The sequence below is a fragment of the Oncorhynchus nerka genome, linkage group LG14 (assembly GCF_034236695.1).
Source record: "Oncorhynchus nerka isolate Pitt River linkage group LG14, Oner_Uvic_2.0, whole genome shotgun sequence".
Lineage (NCBI taxonomy): Eukaryota > Metazoa > Chordata > Actinopteri > Salmoniformes > Salmonidae > Oncorhynchus > Oncorhynchus nerka.
In genome coordinates, this window is record NC_088409.1 from 81,541,916 (window position 1) to 81,561,554 (window position 19,639).

The window sequence follows — 19,639 nt, forward strand, 5'->3', positions numbered from 1 at the left end:
TCTTCCCTCCTCCATCTCTCCCTCGCATAAAACAAACACTGAACTATTCTTCCCTCCTCCATCTCTCCCTCGCATAAAACAAACACTGAACTATTCTTCCCTCCTCCATCTCTCCTCGCATAAAACAAACACTGAACTATTCTTCCCTCCTCCATCTCTCCCTCGCATAAAACAAACACTGAACTATTCTTCCCTCCTCCATCTCTCCCTCGCATAAAACAAACACTGAACTATTCTTCCCTCCTCCATCTCTCCTCGCATAAAACAAACACTGAACTATTCTTCCCTCCTCCATCTCTCCCTCGCATAAAACAAACACTGAAACTATTCTTCCTCCTCCATCTCTCCCTCGCATAAAACAAACACTGAACTATTCTTCCTCCTCCATCTCTCCCTCGCATAAAACAAACACTGAACTATTCTTCCCTCCTCCATCTCTCCCTCGCATAAAACAAACACTGAACTATTCTTCCCTCCTCCATCTCTCCCTCGCATAAAACAAACACTGAACTATTCTTCCCTCCTCCATCTCTCCTCGCATAAAACAAACACTGAACTATTCTTCCCTCCTCCATCTCTCCTCGCATAAAACAAACACTGAACTATTCTTCCCTCCTCCATCTCTCCCTCGCATAAAACAAACACTGAACTATTCTTCCCTCCTCCATCTCTCCCTCGCATAAAACAAACACTGAACTATTCTTCCTCCTCCATCTCTCCCTCGCATAAAACAAACACTGAACTATTCTTCCCTCCTCCATCTCTCCCTCGCATAAAACAAACACTGAACTATTCTTCCCTCCTCCATCTCTCCCTCGCATAAAACAAACACTGAACTATTCTTCCCTCCTCCATCTCTCCCTAAAACAAACACTGAACTATTCTTCCCTCCTCCATCTCTCCATCTTATAAAACAAACACTGAACTATTCTTCCCTCCTCCATCTCTCCCTCGCATAAAACAAACACTGAACTATTCTTCCCTCCTCCATCTCTCCCTCGCATAAAACAAACACTGTGAACTATTCTTCCCTCCTCCATCTCTCCCTCGCATAAAACAAACACTGAACTATTCTTCCCTCCTCCATCTCTCCCTCGCATAAAACAAACACTGAACTATTCTTCCCTCCTCCATCTCTCCCTCGCATAAAACAAACACTGAACTATTCTTCCTCCTCCATCTCTCCCTCGCATAAAACAAACACTGAACTATTCTTCCCTCCTCCATCTCTCCCTCATAAAACAAACACTGAACTATTCTTCCCTCCTCCATCTCTCCCTCGCATAAAACAAACACTGAACTATTCTTCCCTCCTCCATCTCTCCCTCGCATAAAACAAACACTGAACTATTCTTCCCTCCTCCATCTCTCCCTCGCATAAAACAAACACTGAACTATTCTTCCCTCCTCCATCTCTCCATCTTATAAAACAAACACTGAACTATTCTTCCCTCCTCCATCTCTCCCTCACATAAAACAAACACTGAACTATTCTTCCCTCCTCCATCTCTCCCTCGCATAAAACAAACACTGAACTATTCTTCCCTCCTCCATCTCTCCCTCGCATAAAACAAACACTGAACTATTCTTCCCTCCTCCATCTCTCCCTCGCATAAAACAAACACTGAACTATTCTTCCCTCCTCCATCTCTCCCTCGCATAAAACAAACACTGAACTATTCTTCCCTCCTCCATCTCTCCCTCGCATAAAACAAACACTGAACTATTCTTCCCTCCTCCATCTCTCCCTCGCATAAAACAAACACTGAACTATTCTTCCCTCCTCCATCTCTCCCTCGCATAAAACAAACACTGAACTATTCTTCCCTCCTCCATCTCTCCCTCACATAAAACAAACACTGAACTATTCTTCCCTCCTCCATCTCTCCCTCGCATAAAACAAACACTGAACTATTCTTCCCTCCTCCATCTCTCCCTCGCATAAAACAAACACTGTGAACTATTCTTCCCTCCTCCATCTCTCCTCGCATAAAACAAACACTGAACTATTCTTCCCTCCTCCATCTCTCCCTCGCATAAAACAAACACTGAACTATTCTTCCCTCCTCCATCTCTCCCTCGCATAAAACAAACACTGAACTATTCTTCCCTCCTCCATCTCTCCCTCGCATAAAACAAACACTGAACTATTCTTCCCTCCTCCATCTCTCCCTCGCATAAAACAAACACTGAACTATTCTTCCCTCCTCCATCTCTCCCTCGCATAAAACAAACACTGAACTATTCTTCCCTCCTCCATCTCTCCCTCGCATAAAACAAACACTGAACTATTCTTCCCTCCTCCATCTCTCCCTCGCATAAAACAAACACTGAACTATTCTTCCCTCCTCCATCTCTCCCTCGCATAAAACAAACACTGAACTATTCTTCCCTCCTCCATCTCTCCCTCGCATAAAACAAACACTGAACTATTCTTCCCTCCTCCATCTCTCCCTCGCATAAAACAAACACTGAACTATTCTTCCCTCCTCCATCTCTCCATCTTATAAAACAAACACTGAACTATTCTTCCCTCCTCCATCTCTCCCTCGCATAAAACAAACACTGAACTATTCTTCCCTCCTCCATCTCTCCCTCGCATAAAACAAACACTGAACTATTCTTCCCTCCTCCATCTCTCCCTCGCATAAAACAAACACTGAACTATTCTTCCCTCCTCCATCTCTCCCTCGCATAAAACAAACACTGAACTATTCTTCCCTCCTCCATCTCTCCCTCGCATAAAACAAACACTGAACTATTCTTCCCTCCTCCATCTCTCCCTCGCATAAAACAAACACTGAACTATTCTTCCCTCCTCCATCTCTCCCTCGCATAAAACAAACACTGAACTATTCTTCCCTCCTCCATCTCTCCCTCGCATAAAACAAACACTGAACTATTCTTCCCTCCTCCATCTCTCCCTCGCATAAAACAAACACTGAACTATTCTTCCCTCCTCCATCTCTCCCTCGCATAAAACAAACACTGAACTATTCTTCCCTCCTCCATCTCTCCCTCGCATAAAACAAACACTGAACTATTCTTCCCTCCTCCATCTCTCCTCGCATAAAACAAACACTGAACTATTCTTCCCTCCTCCATCTCTCCTCTTATAAAACAAACACTGAACTATTCTTCCCTCCTCCATCTCTCCCTCGCATAAAACAAACACTGAACTATTCTTCCCTCCTCCATCTCTCCCTCGCATAAAACAAACACTGAACTATTCTTCCCTCCTCCATCTCTCCTCATAAAACAAACACTGAACTATTCTTCCCTCCTCCATCTCTCCCTCGCATAAAACAAACACTGAACTATTCTTCCCTCCTCCATCTCTCCCTCGCATAAAACAAACACTGAACTATTCTTCCCTCCTCCATCTCTCCCTCTCCATATAAAACAAACACTGAACTATTCTTCCTCCTCCATCTCTCCCTGCATAAAACAAACACTGAACTATTCTTCCCTCCTCCATCTCTCCCTCGCATAAAACAAACACTGAACTATTCTTCCCTCCTCCATCTCTCCCTCGCATAAAACAAACACTGAACTATTCTTCCCTCCTCCATCTCTCCCTCGCATAAAACAAACACTGAACTATTCTTCCTCCTCCATCTCTCCCTCACATAAAACAAACACTGAACTATTCTTCCTCCTCCATCTCTCCTCATAAAACAAACACTGAACTATTCTTCCCTCCTCCATCTCTCCCTCTTATAAAACAAACACTGAACTATTCTTCCCTCCTCCATCTCTCCCTCATAAAACAAACACTGAACTATTCTTCCTCCTCCATCTCTCCCTCGCATAAAACAAACACTGAACTATTCTTCCCTCCTCCATCTCTCCCTCGCATAAAACAAACACTGAACTATTCTTCCCTCCTCCATCTCTCCCTCGCATAAAACAAACACTGAACTATTCTTCCCTCCTCCATCTCTCCTCCATAAAACAAACACTGAACTATTCTTCCCTCCTCCATCTCTCCCTCGCATAAAACAAACACTGAACTATTCTTCCCTCCTCCATCTCTCCCTCGCATAAAACAAACACTGAACTATTCTTCCCTCCTCCATCTCTCCATCTTATAAAACAAACACTGAACTATTCTTCCCTCCTCCATCTCTCCCTCGCATAAAACAAACACTGAACTATTCTTCCTCCTCCATCTCTCCTCGCATAAAACAAACACTGAACTATTCTTCCTCCTCCATCTCTCCCTCGCATAAAACAAACACTGAACTATTCTTCCCTCCTCCATCTCTCCTCTTATAAAACAAACACTGAACTATTCTTCCCTCCTCCATCTCTCCCTCGCATAAAACAAACACTGAACTATTCTTCCCTCCTCCATCTCTCCTCGCATAAAACAAACACTGAACTATTCTTCCCTCCTCCATCTCTCCCTCGCATAAAACAAACACTGAACTATTCTTCCCTCCTCCATCTCTCCCTCGCATAAAACAAACACTGAACTATTCTTCCCTCCTCCATCTCTCCTCGCATAAAACAAACACTGAACTATTCTTCCCTCCTCCATCTCTCCCTCGCATAAAACAAACACTGAACTATTCTTCCCTCCTCCATCTCTCCATCTCTCCCTCGCATAAAACAAACACTGAACTATTCTTCCCTCCTCCATCTCTCCTCGCATAAAACAAACACTGAACTATTCTTCCTTCTCCTCCATCTCTCCTCCTTATCATAAAACAAACACTGAACTATTCTTCCCTCCTCCATCTCTCCCTCGCATAAAACAAACACTGTGAACTATTCTTCCCTCCTCCATCTCTCCCTCGCATAAAACAAACACTGAACTATTCTTCCCTCCTCCATCTCTCCCTCGCATAAAACAAACACTGAACTATTCTTCCCTCCTCCATCTCTCCCTCGCATAAAACAAACACTGAACTATTCTTCCCTCCTCCATCTCTCCCTCGCATAAAACAAACACTGAACTATTCTTCCCTCCTCCATCTCTCCCTCGCATAAAACAAACACTGAACTATTCTTCCCTCCTCCATCTCTCCTCGCATAAAACAAACACTGTGAACTATTCTTCCCTCCTCCATCTCTCCCTCGCATAAAACAAACACTGAACTATTCTTCCCTCCTCCATCTCTCCCTCGCATAAAACAAACACTGAACTATTCTTCCCTCCTCCATCTCTCCCTCGCATAAAACAAACACTGAACTATTCTTCCCTCCTCCATCTCTCCCTCGCATAAAACAAACACTGAACTATTCTTCCCTCCTCCATCTCTCCCTCGCATAAAACAAACACTGTGAACTATTCTTCCCTCCTCCATCTCTCCCTCGCATAAAACAAACACTGAACTATTCTTCCCTCCTCCATCTCTCCATCTTATAAAACAAACACTGAACTATTCTTCCCTCCTCCATCTCTCCCTCGCATAAAACAAACACTGAACTATTCTTCCCTCCTCCATCTCTCCCTCGCATAAAACAAACACTGTGAACTATTCTTCCCTCCTCCATCTCTCCATCTTATAAAACAAACACTGAACTATTCTTCCCTCCTCCATCTCTCCCTCGCATAAAACAAACACTGAACTATTCTTCCCTCCTCCATCTCTCCCTCGCATAAAACAAACACTGAACTATTCTTCCCTCCTCCATCTCTCCCTCGCATAAAACAAACACTGAACTATTCTTCCCTCCTCCATCTCTCCCTCGCATAAAACAAACACTGAACTATTCTTCCCTCCTCCATCTCTCCCTCGCATAAAACAAACACTGAACTATTCTTCCCTCCTCCATCTCTCCCTCGCATAAAACAAACACTGAACTATTCTTCCCTCCTCCATCTCTCCCTCGCATAAAACAAACACTGAACTATTCTTCCCTCCTCCATCTCTCCTCGCATAAAACAAACACTGAACTATTCTTCCCTCCTCCATCTCTCCCTCGCATAAAACAAACACTGAACTATTCTTCCCTCCTCCATCTCTCCCTCGCATAAAACAAACACTGAACTATTCTTCCCTCCTCCATCTCTCCCTCGCATAAAACAAACACTGAAATATTCTTCCCTCCTCCATCTCTCCCTCACATAAAACAAACACTGAACTATTCTTCCCTCCTCCATCTCTCCATCTTATAAAACAAACACTGAACTATTCTTCCCTCCTCCATCTCTCCCTCGCATAAAACAAACACTGAACTATTCTTCCCTCCTCCATCTCTCCCTCGCATAAAACAAACACTGAACTATTCTTCCCTCCTCCATCTCTCCCTCGCATAAAACAAACACTGAACTATTCTTCCCTCCTCCATCTCTCCTCGCATAAAACAAACACTGAACTATTCTTCCCTCCTCCATCTCTCCATCGCATAAAACAAACACTGAACTATTCTTCCCTCCTCCATCTCTCCCTCGCATAAAACAAACACTGAACTATTCTTCCCTCCTCCATCTCTCCCTCGCATAAAACAAACACTGAACTATTCTTCCCTCCTCCATCTCTCCTCGCATAAAACAAACACTGAACTATTCTTCCCTCCTCCATCTCTCCTCGCATAAAACAAACACTGAACTATTCTTCCCTCCTCCATCTCTCCCTCGCATAAAACAAACACTGTGAACTATTCTTCCCTCCTCCATCTCTCCCTCGCATAAAACAAACACTGAACTATTCTTCCCTCCTCCATCTCTCCCTCGCATAAAACAAACACTGAACTATTCTTCCCTCCTCCATCTCTCCCTCGCATAAAACAAACACTGTGAACTATTCTTCCCTCCTCCATCTCTCCCTCGCATAAAACAAACACTGAACTATTCTTCCCTCCTCCATCTCTCCCCCTCGCATAAAACAAACACTGAACTATTCTTCCCTCCTCCATCTCTCCCTCGCATAAAACAAACACTGAACTATTCTTCCCTCCTCCATCTCTCCCTCGCATAAAACAAACACTGAACTATTCTTCCCTCCTCCATCTCTCCCTCGCATAAAACAAACACTGAACTATTCTTCCCTCCTCCATCTCTCCCTCGCATAAAACAAACACTGAACTATTCTTCCCTCCTCCATCTCTCCCTCTCATAAAACAAACACTGAACTATTCTTCCCTCCTCCATCTCTCCCTCGCATAAAACAAACACTGAACTATTCTTCCCTCCTCCATCTCTCCTCGCATAAAACAAACACTGAACTATTCTTCCCTCCTCCATCTCTCCCTCGCATAAAACAAACACTGAACTATTCTTCCCTCCTCCATCTCTCCCTCGCATAAAACAAACACTGAACTATTCTTCCCTCCTCCATCTCTCCCTCGCATAAAACAAACACTGAACTATTCTTCCTCCTCCATCTCTCCCTCGCATAAAACAAACACTGAACTATTCTTCCCTCCTCCATCTCTCCCTCGCATAAAACAAACACTGAACTATTCTTCCCTCCTCCATCTCTCCCTCGCATAAAACAAACACTGAACTATTCTTCCCTCCTCCATCTCTCCCTCGCATAAAACAAACACTGAACTATTCTTCCCTCCTCCATCTCTCCTCTGCATAAAACAAACACTGAACTATTCTTCCCTCCTCCATCTCTCCCTCGCATAAAACAAACACTGAACTATTCTTCCCTCCTCCATCTCTCCCTCACATAAAACAAACACTGAACTATTCTTCCCTCCTCCATCTCTCCCTCGCATAAAACAAACACTGAACTATTCTTCCCTCCTCCATCTCTCCATCTTATAAAACAAACACTGAACTATTCTTCCCTCCTCCATCTCTCCCTCGCATAAAACAAACACTGAACTATTCTTCCCTCCTCCATCTCTCCATCTCATAAAACAAACACTGAACTATTCTTCCCTCCTCCATCTCTCCTCGCATAAAACAAACACTGAACTATTCTTCCCTCCTCCATCTCTCCCTCGCATAAAACAAACACTGAACTATTCTTCCCTCCTCCATCTCTCCTCGCATAAAACAAACACTGAACTATTCTTCCCTCCTCCATCTCTCCCTCGCATAAAACAAACACTGAACTATTCTTCCCTCCTCCATCTCTCCCTCGCATAAAACAAACACTGAACTATTCTTCCCTCCTCCATCTCTCCCTCGCATAAAACAAACACTGAACTATTCTTCCCTCCTCCATCTCTCCCTCGCATAAAACAAACACTGAACTATTCTTCCCTCCTCCATCTCTCCTCGCATAAAACAAACACTGAACTATTCTTCCCTCCTCCATCTATTCTTCCCTCCTCCATCTCTCCCTCGCATAAAACAAACACTGAACTATTCTTCCCTCCTCCATCTCTCCCTCGCATAAAACAAACACTGAACTATTCTTCCCTCCTCCATCTCTCCCTCGCATAAAACAAACACTGAACTATTCTTCCCTCCTCCATCTCTCCCTCGCATAAAACAAACACTGAACTATTCTTCCCTCCTCCATCTCTCCCTCGCATAAAACAAACACTGAACTATTCTTCCCTCCTCCATCTCTCCCTCGCATAAAACAAACACTGAACTATTCTTCCCTCCTCCATCTCTCCCTCGCATAAAACAAACACTGAACTATTCTTCCCTCCTCCATCTCTCCCTCGCATAAAACAAACACTGAACTATTCTTCCCTCCTCCATCTCTCCCTCGCATAAAACAAACACTGAACTATTCTTCCCTCCTCCATCTCTCCCTCGCATAAAACAAACACTGAACTATTCTTCCCTCCTCCATCTCTCCCTCGCATAAAACAAACACTGAACTGAAACTATTCTTCCCTCCTCCATCTCTCCCTCGCATAAAACAAACACTGAACTATTCTTCCCTCCTCCATCTCTCCCTCGCATAAAACAAACACTGAACTATTCTTCCCTCCTCCATCTCTCCCTCGCATAAAACAAACACTGAACTATTCTTCCCTCCTCCATCTCTCCCTCGCATAAAACAAACACTGAACTATTCTTCCCTCCTCCATCTCTCCCTCGCATAAAACAAACACTGAACTATTCTTCCCTCCTCCATCTCTCCCTCGCATAAAACAAACACTGAACTATTCTTCCCCATCCTCCATCTCTCCCTCGCATAAAACAAACACTGAACTATTCTTCCCTCCTCCATCTCTCCCTCGCATAAAACAAACACTGAACTATTCTTCCCCTCCTCCATCTCTCCCTCGCATAAAACAAACACTGAACTATTCTTCCCTCCTCCATCTCTCCCTCGCATAAAACAAACACTGAACTATTCTTCCCTCCTCCATCTCTCCCTCGCATAAAACAAACACTGTGAACTATTCTTCCCTCCTCCATCTCTCCCTCGCATAAAACAAACACTGAACTATTCTTCCCTCCTCCATCTCTCCCTCGCATAAAACAAACACTGAACTATTCTTCCCTCCTCCATCTCTCCCTCGCATAAAACAAACACTGAACTATTCTTCCCTCCTCCATCTCTCCATCTTATAAAACAAACACTGAACTATTCTTCCCTCCTCCATCTCTCCCTCGCATAAAACAAACACTGAACTATTCTTCCCTCCTCCATCTCTCCCTCGCATAAAACAAACACTGAACTATTCTTCCCTCCTCCATCTCTCCATCTTATAAAACAAACACTGAACTATTCTTCCCTCCTCCATCTCTCCTACGCATAAAACAAACACTGAACTATTCTTCCCTCCTCCATCTCTCCCACGCATAAAGCAAACACTGAACTATTCTTCCCTCCTCCATCTCTCCCTCCATAAAGCAAACACTGAAATATTCTTCCCTCCTCCATCTCTCCCACGCATAAAACAAACACTGAACTATTCTTCCCTCCTCCATCTCTCCCTCGCATAAAGCAAACACTGAACTATTCTTCCCTCCTCCATCTCTCCTCGCATAAAACAAACACTGAACTATTCTTCCCTCCTCCATCTCTCCCTCGCATAAAACAAACACTGAACTATTCTTCCCTCCTCCATCTCTCCCTCGCATAAAACAAACACTGAACTATTCTTCCCTCCTCCATCTCTCCCTCGCATAAAACAAACACTGAACTATTCTTCCCTCCTCCATCTCTCCCTCGCATAAAACAAACACTGAACTATTCTTCCCTCCTCCATCTCTCCCTCCCAAACACTGTGAACTATTCTTCCCTCCTCCAAAAAAACAAACACTGAACTATTCTTCCCTCCTCCATCTCTCCCTCGCATAAAACAAACACTGAACTATTCTTCCCTCCTCCATCTCTCCCTCGCATAAAACAAACACTGTGAACTATTCTTCCCTCCTCCATCTCTCCCTCGCATAAAACAAACACTGAACTATTCTTCCCTCCTCCATCTCTCCCTCGCATAAAACAAACACTGTGAACTATTCTTCCCTCCTCCATCTCTCCCTCGCATAAAACAAACACTGAACTATTCTTCCCTCCTCCATCTCTCCCTCGCATAAAACAAACACTGAACTATTCTTCCCTCCTCCATCTCTCCATCTTATAAAACAAACACTGAACTATTCTTCCCTCCTCCATCTCTCCCTCGCATAAAACAAACACTGTGAACTATTCTTCCCTCCTCCATCTCTCCCTCGCATAAAACAAACACTGAACTATTCTTCCCTCCTCCATCTCTCCCTCGCATAAAACAAACACTGAACTATTCTTCCCTCCTCCATCTCTCCCTCGCATAAAACAAACACTGAACTATTCTTCCCTCCTCCATCTCTCCCTCTCTCCTCATAAAACAAACACTGAACTATTCTTCCCTCCTCCATCTCTCCCTCGCATAAAACAAACACTGAACTATTCTTCCCTCCTCCATCTCTCCTCGCATAAAACAAACACTGAACTATTCTTCCCTCCTCCATCTCTCCCTCGCATAAAACAAACACTGAACTATTCTTCCCTCCTCCATCTCTCCTCGCATAAAACAAACACTGAACTATTCTTCCCTCCTCCATCTCTCCTCGCATAAAACAAACACTGAACTATTCTTCCCTCCTCCATCTCTCCCTCGCATAAAACAAACACTGAACTATTCTTCCCTCCTCCATCTCTCCCTCGCATAAAACAAACACTGAACTATTCTTCCCTCCTCCATCTCTCCCTCGCATAAAACAAACACTGAACTATTCTTCCCTCCTCCATCTCTCCCTCGCATAAAACAAACACTGAACTATTCTTCCCTCCTCCATCTCTCCCTCGCATAAAACAAACACTGAACTATTCTTCCCTCCTCCATCTCTCCCTCGCATAAAACAAACACTGAACTATTCTTCCCTCCTCCATCTCTCCCTCGCATAAAACAAACACTGAACTATTCTTCCCTCCTCCATCTCTCCCTCGCATAAAACAAACACTGAACTATTCTTCCCTCCTCCATCTCTCCCTCGCATAAAACAAACACTGAACTATTCTTCCCTCCTCCATCTCTCCCTCGCATAAAACAAACACTGAACTATTCTTCCCTCCTCCATCTCTCCCTCGCATAAAACAAACACTGAACTATTCTTCCCTCCCATCTCTCCATCAAACACTCTCCCTCCTCCATCTCTCCTCGCATAAAACAAACACTGAACTATTCTTCCCTCCTCCATCTCTCCCTCCAAACACTGAACTATTCTTCCATCTCTCTCCCTCGCATAAAACAAACACTGAACTATTCTTCCCTCCTCCATCTCTCCCTCGCATAAAACAAACACTGAACTATTCTTCCCTCCTCCATCTCTCCCTCGCATAAAACAAACACTGAACTATTCTTCCCTCCTCCATCTCTCCCTCGCATAAAACAAACACTGAACTATTCTTCCCTCCTCCATCTCTCCCTCGCATAAAACAAACACTGAACTATTCTTCCCTCCTCCATCTCTCCCTCGCATAAAACAAACACTGAACTATTCTTCCCTCCTCCATCTCTCCCTCGCATAAAACAAACACTGAACTATTCTTCCCTCCTCCATCTCTCCCTCGCATAAAACAAACACTGAACTATTCTTCCCTCCTCCATCTCTCCCTCGCATAAAACAAACACTGAACTATTCTTCCCTCCTCCATCTCTCCCTCGCATAAAACAAACACTGAACTATTCTTCCCTCCTCCATCTCTCCCTCGCATAAAACAAACACTGAACTATTCTTCCCTCCTCCATCTCTCCCTCGCATAAAACAAACACTGAACTATTCTTCCCTCCTCCATCTCTCCCTCGCATAAAACAAACACTGAACTATTCTTCCCTCCTCCATCTCTCCCTCGCATAAAACAAACACTGAACTATTCTTCCCTCCTCCATCTCTCCCTCGCATAAAACAAACACTGAACTATTCTTCCCTCCTCCATCTCTCCCTCGCATAAAACAAACACTGAACTATTCTTCCCTCCTCCATCTCTCCCTCGCATAAAACAAACACTGAACTATTCTTCCCTCCTCCATCTCTCCCTCACATAAAACAAACACTGAACTATTCTTCTTCCATCTCCTCCATCTATTCTTCCCTCCTCCATCTCTCCCTCGCATAAAACAAACACTGAACTATTCTTCCCTCCTCCATCTCTCCCTCGCATAAAACAAACACTGAACTATTCTTCCCTCCTCCATCTCTCCCTCGCATACAACAAACACTGTGAACTATTCTTCCCTCCTCCATCTCTCCCTCGCATAAAACAAACACTGAACTATTCTTCCCTCCTTCATCTCTCCCTCGCATAAAACAAAACACTGAACTATTCTTCCCTCCTCCATCTCTCCCTCGCATAAAACAAACACTGTGAACTATTCTTCCCTCCTCCATCTCTCCCTCGCATAAAACAAACACTGTGAACTATTCTTCCCTCCTCCATCTCTCTCTTTCCAAATCTCTGTTTCTCTGTGTGTCTCTATTATTTCCCACCTCTCTGCTTTCCCCCCTGGTACTTCTCGCTCTTTCTTGTTCTCTCTTTTTTTCTCTGTGTCTCTCTTTCTCTCTCTTTCCCTCCCTCCCTCTCTGACATCCTGTGTGCTCTCTGTGCCCCTTGTAGGTGATCCTTGGGCAGTACCGCTGGCTGTCCTATGCTGAGACCCACAGGGCAGCAGCCTGCTTTGGCATTGGTCTGGCAGCGCTTGGCCAGAGGGCCCACAACAATATTGCCATCTTCTGTGAGACCAGGGCCGAGTGGGTAATAGCTGCACAGGCCTGCTTCATGCAAAACTTCCCCTGTGAGTGTCCACTTGCACACACCCCAAGTCTGGTTCATGTACAACCTCCCCTGTGAGTACTCTCCATACATAGGCTTGACTGCGTAGTGTGTGTGTGTGTGGTGGGGGGGTCCGTCCGTCTCTCTCTCGCTCTCCTCTTATGCATCAGTTCTGGTTTTATAGTGTGAGCAGGGTATACATAACATCTGAAACATGTCCAGCCCAGCTGAGGAAGAAGATCAGTTTCTCCTTGCTGCTATGCCACTGTAAGAGAAGTGTTCCAATTCTCCCCCTCCTTCTTCCTCCTATCCCTCATCCCCCCCCTCCCCTTCTTCATTTGGCCTGAGGGTTGTGTGTTCCTCCTCCTTTTCACATAGACCCTCTGGTCCGTGCTTCTGACGCCATAGCCTCAGCCTTCCTCATCTCCCCATAGGCTCTCTATTCATCCATCTCTCAGCCTTCCTCCTCTCTCCATAGGCTCTCTATTCATCCATAGCCTCAGCCTTCCACATCTCCCCATAGGCTCTCTATTCATCCATCTCTCAGCCTTCCTCCTCTCTCCATAGGCTCTCTATTCATCCATAGCCTCAGCCTTCCTCATCTCCCCATAGGCTCTTTATTCATCCATCTCTCAGCCTTCCTCCTCTCTCCATAGGATCTATTAATCCATCTCTCAGCCTTCCTCATCTCCCCATAGGCTCTCTATTCATCCATAGCCTCAGCCTTCCTCATCTCACCATAGGCTCTCTATTCATCCATCTCTCAGCCTTCCTCCTCTCTCCATAGGCTCTCTATTCATCCATCGCTCAGCCTTCCTCCTCTCTCCATAGGCTCTCTATTCATCCATGTCTCAGCCTTCCTCCTCTCTCCATAGGCTCTATTCATCCATCGCTCAGCCTTCCTCCTCTCTCCATAGGCTCTATTCATCCATCGCTCAGCCTTCCTCCTCTCTCCATAGGCTCTATTCATCCATCGCTCAGCCTTCCTCCTCTCTCCATAGGCTCTATTCATCCATCTCTCAGCCTTCCTCCTCTCCCCATAGGCTCTCTATTCATCCATCTCTCAGCCCTCCTCCTCTCTCCATAGGCTCTATTCATCCATCTCTCAGCCTTCCTCCTCTCTCCATAGGCTCTCTATTCATCCATCTCTCAGCCTTCCTCCTCTCTCTCTTAAAGCTCTCTATTCATCCATCGCTCAGCATTCCTCCTCTCTCCATAGGCCATCTATTCATCCATCTCTCAAGCCTTTCCCCTCTCTCCATAGGCTCTCTATTCATCCATCTCTCATTCTTCCTCCTCCACCTCTTCTTTCTTCTTTGTTCACTCTGTGTTTGTATTGTCAAGTTGAGTCTGACTCAACCTGATTGGTTGGCCTTGCCAGGAATTTGTTTGTGTTTGTTTCTTGGTTCTAAACCTCAGAAGGGAAAGGATGGTTGCAAAGTATGAGCTATTCAATCACCTCATCATTTTATAAATGTTTTGTAAAAGAAGAGGGGAGAGAGTGTATGTGTGAACGTGACGGGACCTGACAGTGTGTTAGTATCTCACGGCTGGAGGTGTCACACCCTGTGTCCTCACACACACAACAGGAAGTCTCAGCCGTTCATGACGCATGGCAGTGATGTCACTGGCCCTGTTCCATAAGCCCTTTCTCTGTTAGCCTGCCCTGGGTCGGGTGACCTCCCCTCTCTGCCTCCTCCTCTTTTTGTCCTGTCAGAGCAGGGTTATGACTGTGGATTTTGAAAAAAAAGTAAACAATTGTCATACTGTAGTAAAAATAAAGATACCTTAATGGAAAATGATTCAAGTAAAAGTGAAAGTCATCCAGTAAAATACTACTTGAGTAAAAGTCTAAAAGTATTTAGTTCTAAATATACTTAAGTATCAAAAGTAAATGTAATTACTAAAACATACTTACAGTGTAACGGATGTGGTCTAGAGACAGAGAGGAGGACCAAGGTGCAGCGTGGTAAGTGTTCATGTCTTTTTAATAAACAAACTGAACACTGGAACAAAACAATAAACGATGTGAACAAAACGAAACAGTACCGTGTGGCCCAAACACTCACACGGAAACAAACACCCACAAACCAAAAGTGAAATCCAGGCTACCTAAGTATGATTCTCAATCAGGGACAACAATTGACAGCTGCCTCTGATTGAGAACCATACTAGGCCGAACTCAAAAACCAACATAGAAAAACAAACATAGACTGCCCACCCCAACTCACGCCCTGACCATACTAAAACAAAGGCAAAAACAAAGGAACTAAGGTCAGAACGTGACAGTACCCCCCCAAAGGTGCGGACTCCGGCCGCAAAATCTGAACCTATAGGGGAGGGTCTGGGTGGGCGTCTGTCCGCGGTGGCGGCTCTGGCGCGGGACGTGGACCCCACTTAACCATAGTTTTTCTGCCTCTTAGCCCGCCACCGTGGCCTCTTTAGAGCGGCGACCCTCGCCGCCGACCTCAGACTGGGGACCCTAGCCATGGGTCCCGAATTGACGGGAGATTCCGGTAGCGCCGAAGTGAAGGATGACTCCGGCAGCGCCGGACAGGCGGGGGACTCTGGCAGCGCAGGACAGGTGGGAGACTCCGGCAGCGCCGGACAGGCGGGAGACTCCGGCAGCGCCGGACAGGCAGGAGACTCCGGCAGCGCTGGGCAGGAGGAAGGCTCTGGCAGCGCTGGACAGGCGGGAGCACCTGTAGGGAGGAGACAGAGAGACAGCCTGGTGCGGGGGGCTGCCACCGGAGGGCTGGTGCGTGGAGGTGCCACCGGATAGACCGGACCATGAAGGCGCACTGGAGCTCTCGAGCACTGAGCCTGCCCAACACTACCTGGCTGAATGCTCCCCGTAGCCGGGCTGTGCTGGCGAACCAGGGACTCCATGTGTAGGGCTGGTGCCATGTACCCCGGCCCGAGGAGACGCACTGGAGACCAGATGCGCTGAGCCGGCTTCATGTCACCTGGCTCGATGCCCAATCTAGCCCGGCCGATACAAGGCGCTGCTATGTACCGCACCGGGCTATGCATGCACACCGGGGACACCGTGCGCCTCACGGCATAACACGGTGCCTGCCCGGTCCCTCTCTCTCCACGGTAAGCACAGGGAGTTGGCTCAGGTCTCCTACCTGACTTAGCCACACTCCCCGTGTGCATCCCCCCAAGACATTTTTGGGGCTGCCTCTCGGGCTTCCAACCGCGCTGCCGTGCTGCCTCCTCATACCACCGCCTCTCGGCTTTCGCTGCCTCCAGCTCTGCCTTGGGGCGGCGATATTCTCCAGCCTGTGCCCAGGGTCCCTTGCCGTCCAAAATCTCCTCCCATGTCCAGGAGTCTTGCACTTTCGGCCGCTGCCCGTTACCACGCTGCTTGGTCCTTTGGTGGTGGGTGATTCTGTAACGGCCGTTGATGGTGGAAGAAGGTAGGGACCAAGGTGCAGCGTTGTTATGTGTCCATATTTATTCAAATGAACACGGAAATAACAAAAATAACAAAGAGAAACGACCGAATACACTTCTGGCTGGTGCAGACACACAACAGAAAACAATCACCCACGAAACACAATAGAAAACAGGCTCCCTAAATATGGTTCTCAATCAGGGACAATGATTGACAGCTGCTTTTGATTGAGAACCATATCAGGCCAAACACAGAAATAGCAAATCATAGAAAAACTAACATAGACAACCCACCCAACTCACGCCCTGACCATACTAAAACAAAGACATAACAAAAGAACTAAGGGCAGAACGTGACACCATTTTAATCATTCAAAATGTTGTAGCGGTATTTATTAGAGAGGGGTAAAGAAAGATTTTGTTCGGGCGCCAGGCAGGTATTAACCATGCCGAAAGGAAAAGAGTAGAATAGAGAGAGTACCACTACCAGACCCACACACATCAGCAGAAGAGACTGCCTAGAGTGTAGCCTGTTTACCAGATAGCCAGTGGAGAGAAAAGAGAATACTGTCACGTTTTATCAAGGTGGGTGGAATTAGGCGCAGAGAGCAGGTTTCAGATATTTGACCGTTTATTCTCCGGCGCACAAAAAACACGGTCAACCCAACACACAGGGTGAATAATCCAACACAGGATCAAAAATAGACCGGAGAATAAAACACAAGCACTACACCAAATGACATGAATACAAAAACAATCCCAAACAAAACAAGGGCGGGACAACCTACTACATATAAGGACGTTAATTAAACTAAAATACACACAGGTGAAACTAATAAGACCAAACCAATAGACAAAAGAAAAAGGGATCGGTAGTGGCTAGTAGGACGGTGACGACGACCGCCGAGCACCGCCCGAACAGGCAGGAGAGCCAACTTCGGCGGAAGTCGTGACAAATACACACCATATAAAACATTTACATTTACATTTACATTTAAGTCATTTAGCAGACGCTCTTATCCAGAGCGACTTACAAATTGGTGCATTCACCTTATGACCTCCAGTGGAACAGTAGTGCATCTAAATCTTTTCAGGGGGAGGGGGGGGTGAGAGGGATTACTTTATCCTATCCTAGGTATTCCTTAAAGAGGTGGGGTTTCAGGTGTCTCCGGAAGGTGGTGATTGACTCCGCTGTCCTGGCGTCGTGAGGGAGTTTGTTCCACCATTGGGGGGCCAGAGCAGCGAACAGTTTTGACTGGGCTGAGCGGGAACTGTACTTCCTCAGTGGTAGGGAGGCGAGCAGGCCAGAGGTGGATGAACGCAGTGCCCTTGTTTGGGTGTAGGGCCTGATCAGAGCCTGGAGGTACTGAGGTGCCGTTCCCCTCACAGCTCCGTGAGGCAAGCACCATGGTCTTGTAGCGGATGCGAGCTTCAACTGGAAGCCAGTGGAGGGAGCGGAGGAGCGGGGTGACGTGAGAGAACTTGGGAAGGTTGAACACCAGACGGGCTGCGGCGTTCTGGATGAGTTGTAGGGGTTTAATGGCACAGGCAGGGAGCCCAGCCAACAGCGAGTTGCAGTAATCCAGACGGGAGATGACAAGTGCCTGGATTAGGACCTGCGCCGCTTCCTGTGTGAGGCAGGGTCGTACTCTGCGGGTGTTGTAGAGCATGAACCTACAGGAACGGGCCACCGCCTTGATGTTAGTTGAGAACGACAGGGTGTTGTCCAGGATCACGCCAAGGTTCTTAGCGCTCTGGGAGGAGGACACAATGGAGTTGTCAACCGTGATGGCGAGATCATGGAACGGGCAGTCCTTCCCCGGGAGGAAGAGCAGCTCCGTCTTGCCGAGGTTCAGCTTGAGGTGGTGATCTGTCATCCACACGGATATGTCTGCCAGACATGCAGAGATGCGATTCGCCACCTGGTCATCAGAAGGGGGAAAGGAGAAGATTAATTGTGTGTCGTCTGCATAGCAATGATAGGAGAGACCATGTGAGGTTATGACAGAGCCAAGTGACTTGGTGTATAGCGAGAATAGGAGAGGGCCTAGAACAGAGCCCTGGGGACACCAGTGGTGAGAGCACGTGGTGTGGAGACGGATTCTCGCCACGCCACCTGGTAGGAGCGACCTGTCAGGTAGGACGCAATCCAAGCGTGGGCCGCGCCGGAGATGCCCAACTCGGAGAGGGTGGAGAGGAGGATCTGATGGTTCACAGTATCGAAGGCAGCCGATAGGTCTAGAAGGATGAGAGCAGAGGAGAGAGAGTTAGCTTTAGCAGTGCGGAGCGCCTCCGTGATACAGAGAAGAGCAGTCTCAGTTGAATGACTAGTCTTGAAACCTGACTGATTTGGATCAAGAAGGTCATTCTGAGAGAGATAGCGGGAGAGCTGGCCAAGGACGGCACGTTCAAGAGTTTTGGAGAGAAAAGAAAGAAGGGATACTGGTCTGTAGTTGTTGACATCGGAGGGATCGAGTGTAGGTTTTTTCAGAAGGGGTGCAACTCTCGCTCTCTTGAAGACGGAAGGGACGTAGCCAGCGGTCAGGGATGAGTTGATGAGCGAGGTGAGGTAAGGGAGAAGGTCTCCGGAAATGGTCTGGAGAAGAGAGGAGGGGATAGGGTCAAGCGGGCAGGTTGTTGGGCGGCCGGCCGTCACAAGACGCGAGATTTCATCTGGAGAGAGAGGGGGAAAGAGGTCAGAGCACAGGGTAGGGCAGTGTGAGCAGAACCAGCGGTGTCGTTTGACTTAGCAAACGAGGATCGGATGTCGTCGACCTTCTTTTCAAAATGGTTGACGAAGTCATCTGCAGAGAGGGAGGAGGGGGAGGGGAGGGAGGATTCAGGAGGGAGGAGAAGGTTGCAAAGAGCTTCCTAGGGTTAGAGGCAGATGCTTGGAATTTAGAGTGGTAGAAAGTGGCTTTAGCAGCAGAGAGAGAAGAGGAAAATGTAGAGAGGAGGGAGTGAAAGGATGTCAGGTCCGCAGGGAGGCGAGTTTTCCTCCATTTCCGCTCGGCTGCCCAGAGCCCTGTTCTGTGAGCTCGCAATGAGTCGTCGAGCCACGGAGCGGGAGGGGAGGACCGAGCCGGCCTGGAGGATAGGGGACATAG

At 46.8% G+C, this 19,639-nt stretch overlaps 1 protein-coding gene across 1 annotated transcript in view; it reads left to right on the forward strand.

The window, feature by feature from the left end:
• The window catches only part of LOC115142207 (fatty acid CoA ligase Acsl3-like), a 107,045-nt gene that overhangs the window by 19,528 nt on the left and 67,878 nt on the right, over positions 1-19,639 (forward strand). The window contains exon 3 of the mRNA XM_065027223.1: positions 12,978-13,155. Coding sequence (XP_064883295.1) covers positions 12,978-13,155 — 178 coding nt within the window. The remainder of the gene's footprint in view (positions 1-12,977; positions 13,156-19,639) is intronic.